This window comes from Scophthalmus maximus, chromosome 11 (assembly GCF_022379125.1).
Source record: "Scophthalmus maximus strain ysfricsl-2021 chromosome 11, ASM2237912v1, whole genome shotgun sequence".
NCBI lineage: Eukaryota > Metazoa > Chordata > Actinopteri > Pleuronectiformes > Scophthalmidae > Scophthalmus > Scophthalmus maximus.
The window spans coordinates 8,184,990-8,190,989 of record NC_061525.1 but is presented as its reverse complement, the minus strand read 5'-3'; the positions used below and the strand labels follow the sequence as shown (position 1 = coordinate 8,190,989).

Below are 6,000 nucleotides of genomic sequence, written 5' to 3'. Positions count from 1 at the left end.
TGCTGTCTTGACATCTGTGGTTAGTTTCACGAAGCAACTTCAAGCATGTTGAACTCAGCTCCAGTGAGACGGGAGGAACTCGGGCAGACTCGAGTCTTCCCTATGTCACCCTGTATTAATGCACAAATCATGAGCGGTGCCGAGAGCCTCGGGCAATCTTCCTGAGGAGCTTCATGGCTTTTTAATCCTGCTACAAGTTAGACACTTTGCATATATTATGGAAAGTAAATCTCAGATTTATGGAATAACAATTACAGTGCTGTTTTGGTCAAGCCGCAGTCCGTCAACATATGCTGCCTTTCTTATAACTGGAGACACCTGGACTGATATTGTGACTGTGGGTGATAGCACTGTAATTCAAGAGCACAAAGCATTAGTCACGAGTGCATTTCAAAGTACAAACCTGGTCACAACAAAACGGTTGTTTTAATTTGTTCATGTTTTAATTCGCACTTTGTCTCTCTTTTTTTCTGTTCTTTTTATTTTGTTTTTACAGTGGCATAGTTGAAAAGTGAATAGTCAATACTGAGAAAAAAGCAAAACCTCACACATCCCCCATAAAAAGCAAATTAATTACAGCGATTAAAACTTTGTACAAAATGAGTTATTTATAGCATCATATTGAACTAACAAAATAACATGTATGAGCATTGGCAATGAGGTTCAATGTCTTTGATACAGTGACTATATACAGTGAGGGGATGTCTGATTCACCAATGCCTCAACATGTCATTAGTACTGTTTGCAGCAAACTCAAAGGCCATAACGGTGATCCTTGTATTGTTTTTTATGATAGGTTTGAGAATTAGAAAATGGAAAAGTTAATGTCAGACAACTACTTTAGTAATAACAGCAATAATATCAATCAATATAGCATTGTGTAATGAATGTCAATCAATCATAATAATAAATACATATATTCTGACCATTTTTTTTTTACATTTTAAGCAATTAAGCAAAGAGAATCCCTGTTTGAAGAAATCTTCAAAAGTGTGAAAACAATCTCATCAAAGTGACATGAACTCATATGACCTGAAATTAAAAGCTATAACCAGTGTTTTCTCATTTTACTTAAATTGAATACTTACACATTATTTACATACCTTATGGCAAAGCAACCTCTTGTTAGATTGATGGAAAAAAGACTTTAGCTACTGTATATGCTAATATACAAACTGTAATGTATCAGGGATCCCAAGATTCAACAATATTGTTCACCAATATTCACGTTGGCAAAGTATTTTACAGCAATATCCACACATTGAGCATAGTTGTTCAATAAAATTCAACATAAATAATGAACCCACACAAGGTTCCATTCATTCAGTTTGGATCTTACATCAAATCGCCAAAACAAAAATGAAAGTTCCTCATCCATGACTATAACGGAAATCATTCAGTGTACTGAAATCGTCATCGTGTGTCTGACACCATCTCTCCATCTAGACTCATATTGAATCCTGAGACAGTTGATGTGTTTTTCCCTCTGTGTTAGTCCTCAGACTTTGTGCTTTAATTTGCTGACTTGTTCTCAGTTTGTTCATATCAACAGCATGAGTAAAAACTGAAAATAAATCAATGCAGGAGTACACAGACAGCGACAAGAGGGGCTCGAATTCATCTGGAGACAATCGCATAGATTGTGCTTCTACATTTTGTTTTGTCAAAGTGCCTGGTCTTCTTTTATGATATTGTTAAAAATGGGCAGTACGACTGTCTTGGGGGTAAACTCCAGACAACACCCGAGACCATCCGATCCAAAAAAAGATTCTTCTGATGTTAAGGTTCGATAAATCAATGTAAATAACATAATCTGTTCTTTAAGCAAACCAGTTCGAAGGGCTAAAATTTGACTCTAGGGTCGAATTGAAGCACATTTCTTGTTTCTTCTGAATGTAAAAAAAAAGTAAAATCTGCAAAAAGTTGTGTAGCAATTGAAGTAAGAGAGAATAGAGATAATGCGAGCGTTGAAAGAAAAATATACAGCGTTTAGGCACCGTAAATACTGAAATGGACACATCGAACTGCACATTAGGGGAACATCGATTACAAAAAGAGAAGGCTATATTTTCAGCGAATGCTTCGAAAATAAGTGTATCGAAGCATGAGCTTTCTGGAGCGGAAAAAAGAATATTAAGTAAAGTAAAACAGACAGTGATGCTGAGGCAGCTAAAAATTGCCCGTCTGCTGTCATAGGTTGTCACGAAACAAAGGAAAAGAGTAACAGGAGTCTAAATGAAGTACTCCTTCTTTTCCTCTGCATGCACGTGGTTTCCCTCGGCATTGATGATGGCTGTGTCCGCGTCGGGGGCGTCCTCTGCTCCTTTGGCCTCATGCGTTAGGTACGTCCCTGTGAACACACACAGGGCCACAGCAAGTCATTCGCCGAGGCACACGCACGCACAGTTTCCTCTAGGAAGGCCCAGTGTTATTCAAGAGAGCTCCGGTGACCCATTTTACCTTTATGTCTGGCCAGATATCGTCCAAGAACTATTATCAAACACAGGGTGATGAAGACCACGACCGCAACAACGCCGCCGATTAGAGCGTGGTCAGGTCCATGTTGTCCCAAAGCATTAGGATCTGAAATATGCCAGGGAGAGGTGGAGGGAGATGTGCGAGAGAGGATATTAACACCTGCAACATGTTCGGCCGCAGCTGTACACGTTTACTGAACAGCAATGAAAATATTTTTGCCTCTGCAATTATCCTGGAAAAAAAAAGAAAAGAAAAAGAGAAAAGAAATCCAGATGCAGCTTTCACGTCGGCGAACAAAGCACAACAGCCCCAAATGAGCTTCTGCCATATTTAGAGCAACCTGACATTGCTGCTTTGAAGTGCCTGAAATGATGTATAAAAGAAGCAATCACAGGAAATACCGCAAATCTCTACGCAATTCAAAAATGGGGTTTTTAGCAACAGCAGTGTGCTGCGGGAAAGTCTAGCTCTGAGTGATGCTTTACTTCTTTTTACTTTCTTTTTCGCCAAAGCCTCAACACACCCCCCAGTGTTTTGTCTTTGCTCCTTGCCACATTCTGCTGCAGAGGATCTGTTTTATTTTTTTTATTTTTTAACTAGTGTAATTTAACATTAGGCGTCCTGGCAGAGAGCGAGTCGAAGGTTCCCCAGGCAGGAGCATGCCTTCGTGTCACTTGTGTAATAACCCCTTAAGTGGCTGTGTCTTCACCGGGCACCTCGTGTGCTCTCATTATCTCAAGCTGATGAATGGCCGTGGCTCGTGCTCAGTTTTGCAAAGTGACCCTGGGAAATGACGACGGGGATGTTGTTGTACAAACCTCGTTACACTCCTTCCGTTAACAAAGAAAAGCAACCCGCATTTTCAGCGACCCACAGGGAGGGACATTAAAAAATGGGGTGAAAAAAATGAAATTGCAAAAAAACATGCAGCGTAACATCGTGCAGAGTGGAACCACAGCTGTTTTTGATCAGGGATTCACAGGCAGGCACTTTAGACTAAGAAGCAAATAAGTGTTAAATGCTACAACAGCTGAATTATCTCAATTTTGGTTGTATGTTGATGGATATAATGATCTGTACAGGTGTTCCACTGTCAACAAGGAGCAGGAGCAATTTTCATATCACACTTGGCTGGCGCTCACGGCTCACAGGAAAGCTGAACAGCTTGTGAATAAACGACCATTAAGCATTTATAATTGTCCAACCAGATCTGGTGAGCTTTGATTCACACGTTAATACACCGACTGTTCACACGTCGAACCTGGAACTACTAAAATCAATATGACGGTACAAAATAAGAAAAAAACCTCGTGGGGATGACACTTAAAGTGGAAATAGACAACTTTCGGGCTTAAACTTGTCATTATGATGTGAAAACTGATTGCCGTGTATGTGTCGAGAGAAAAACGACAAGCCTTGCTCCCACCATCTTATTCTCTTGGCCACTGGGATGCGTTTTCTTTGCCGAAAAATGACGACTCGATTTACTGCACAAAGGAAAACTGCGACACACATTGTGTGACCGAAACATGGAAGAGACTGGCGTTCTCCTGGTATCCATCCCCAGTGATGGAGACGGCAGCACAATTGACAAAAACAACTCAACTTCGCAAAGGGAAAAAAGAATCCTGCTGACGGAGGAAAGAGAGTAATAGACAAAGAGATAAAAGAGGACGACGAAGAGCGCTTACGTTTTTTTTTTTCAAAACGACATGCAGTTCGCCTTCTTTCTACTACACCAGTCAGTAACACAACACCCCTGCTTATTAATACAACAGCTGGCAGTTAATCACGATGCTGATGCTGCCGCTAGAAGAAGAAAACGAAGTAGGAGCTTCATTGGACATACTTCTTCCTTCTCCTCCACAACTTCCTCAATAGTATGTGCGCCCTTAACGGCGTCTTGCTACCGCAGCGTCTTGATGACAGTGACCACAAAATAAAACCAGCAGGATCCCTTTAGGGGCACAAAAGTTGTCTGTTGCCTCTTTAAGAAACTAGACACACACACACTGGCATAAGAGGAAACCTAGAGGCACTAAATCGGCACAGAGGCACCTCAATGACTCAATGCCATATTTAGCTTGATGTGGTGTTTAGTTACACTAAGGGCAACATGAACCGGGGGTTCTGATTCTATTCTGGTTTCATCCTGCCTCTAATTGACACGACTGCACCTATTTTAAACCCTAGAAAAATAAGTGTGTCGGATTGAATTGCTCCAACCATGCAATAAATGTAAAAGAATATTTTTCAAGAACTATGAAATCCGAAATGTGGGTGATGAGAGTGTTTTGGTCATTCCCTTCCATTTCTGTTGAACTCACATGACCTGAAATCAAATGCCTTTACACTGGCACCGCTACAATCTCAAACCCAGCATCACTCCGCTTGCACAATGAAATAGATGGTTCTAAGACCAAACCAAACCGAAAACATGTTGCGTGATAACTTATGCAGGCTGTGACACGGCTAGAGAGGGAGAGCGGCTGGCGTCAGCAGAGTGAGCATCCATGCATGGTGATGGCTAGGCTCATGCTGGGCAGAGGCCGTGATGTGTCTTGACCCGGATCCAGCATCACACACACTGTAAATCTGGCTTGCAATGATCGTCTAGTGGGATATTTACCTGTTGTAGGCCCTGGAAAGTCTTTGGCTGTTGCCATGGTTGCAGATAGTGACAGCAGTAAGGGAAGACGAGGGGGAACAACACCGTGATAAAAACAAAAAGATGACCACAAGGTTTAAAGGAAACATGGGAATTTGCATAGTTGTTTTTTTTTTTGGAGATTTTCTTCAGGTAATCTTTAATGGGTCTGTTCGGCAAAAATTACAAATAAACATTTTTTTCTCACCAACCTCTAGCGGAATGTTACCATGCAAATAATATTTGCCCAGGTTGAAAAATATCTAGTAATTCATCCAAAAAACCTGGGAGGATAAAAAAAACAAACATCTGCATCTTTACAACACCAGAGGTACGTGACAAAAAATGTTTTTGCATTTTGTGTTGACAGACTCCTTAATACGGAGACCAAGCAATACCTTCAGGACTTTTCATCTATCTGAAAACATTCACCTAAGTAGGTGCAGATGAAGTAAAAGTACTTTTACCTTTACAGTTTAGTGGTCTCCTGTGGGGTTTTATTTCATTTGCTATGGAGCAATGTTTTTATGAGTGGGGTCCTGTTTTGTTTGTACTATGCCCAGAAAAACAAAGGTCTACATGCATGAACACACGGCCCCGCTGCCAGTTTGACAATTGGGCTCAAAAACATGTGTAACCTCGTAAATGTGGATGTAGAAAATGGACAATGTAAAACTTGCCAAACAGAATCAGCTTTGCAAATATTCCTATGAGGATTGAAATGCATCCATCGTGTTCGCAAGGCCTCAAGGCATACACACTAAATCTTGTTGAGAAAAACTGTTTGTTTGTTGGCATGAAAACCTGTTGTGAGTTGATTATCGGCATGTGGAACAAAGTAACCTTTTCTCACACACCTAAGCTATTTCGACTGT

The 6,000-nt window shown here is 40.8% G+C and overlaps 1 protein-coding gene across 3 annotated transcripts in view; it reads right to left on the bottom strand.

The window, feature by feature from the left end:
• Positions 1 to 430: 430 nt before the first annotated feature.
• cadm2b (cell adhesion molecule 2b) overlaps positions 431 to 6,000 on the bottom strand; it is a 120,170-nt gene continuing 114,600 nt past the window's right edge. For 2 of the 3 annotated variants that reach the window (XM_035623846.2, XM_035623848.2), the window contains 3 exons: positions 5,108 to 5,134; positions 2,461 to 2,583; positions 431 to 2,350 (listed from right to left, as the gene is read on the bottom strand). In XM_035623846.2, the coding sequence (XP_035479739.2) occupies positions 2,232 to 2,350; positions 2,461 to 2,583; positions 5,108 to 5,134 (269 nt within the window). In that variant the 3' untranslated portion in view covers positions 431 to 2,231. The remainder of the gene's footprint in view (positions 2,351 to 2,460; positions 2,584 to 5,107; positions 5,135 to 6,000) is intronic. The other variant, XM_035623847.2, reaches the window with a different exon arrangement.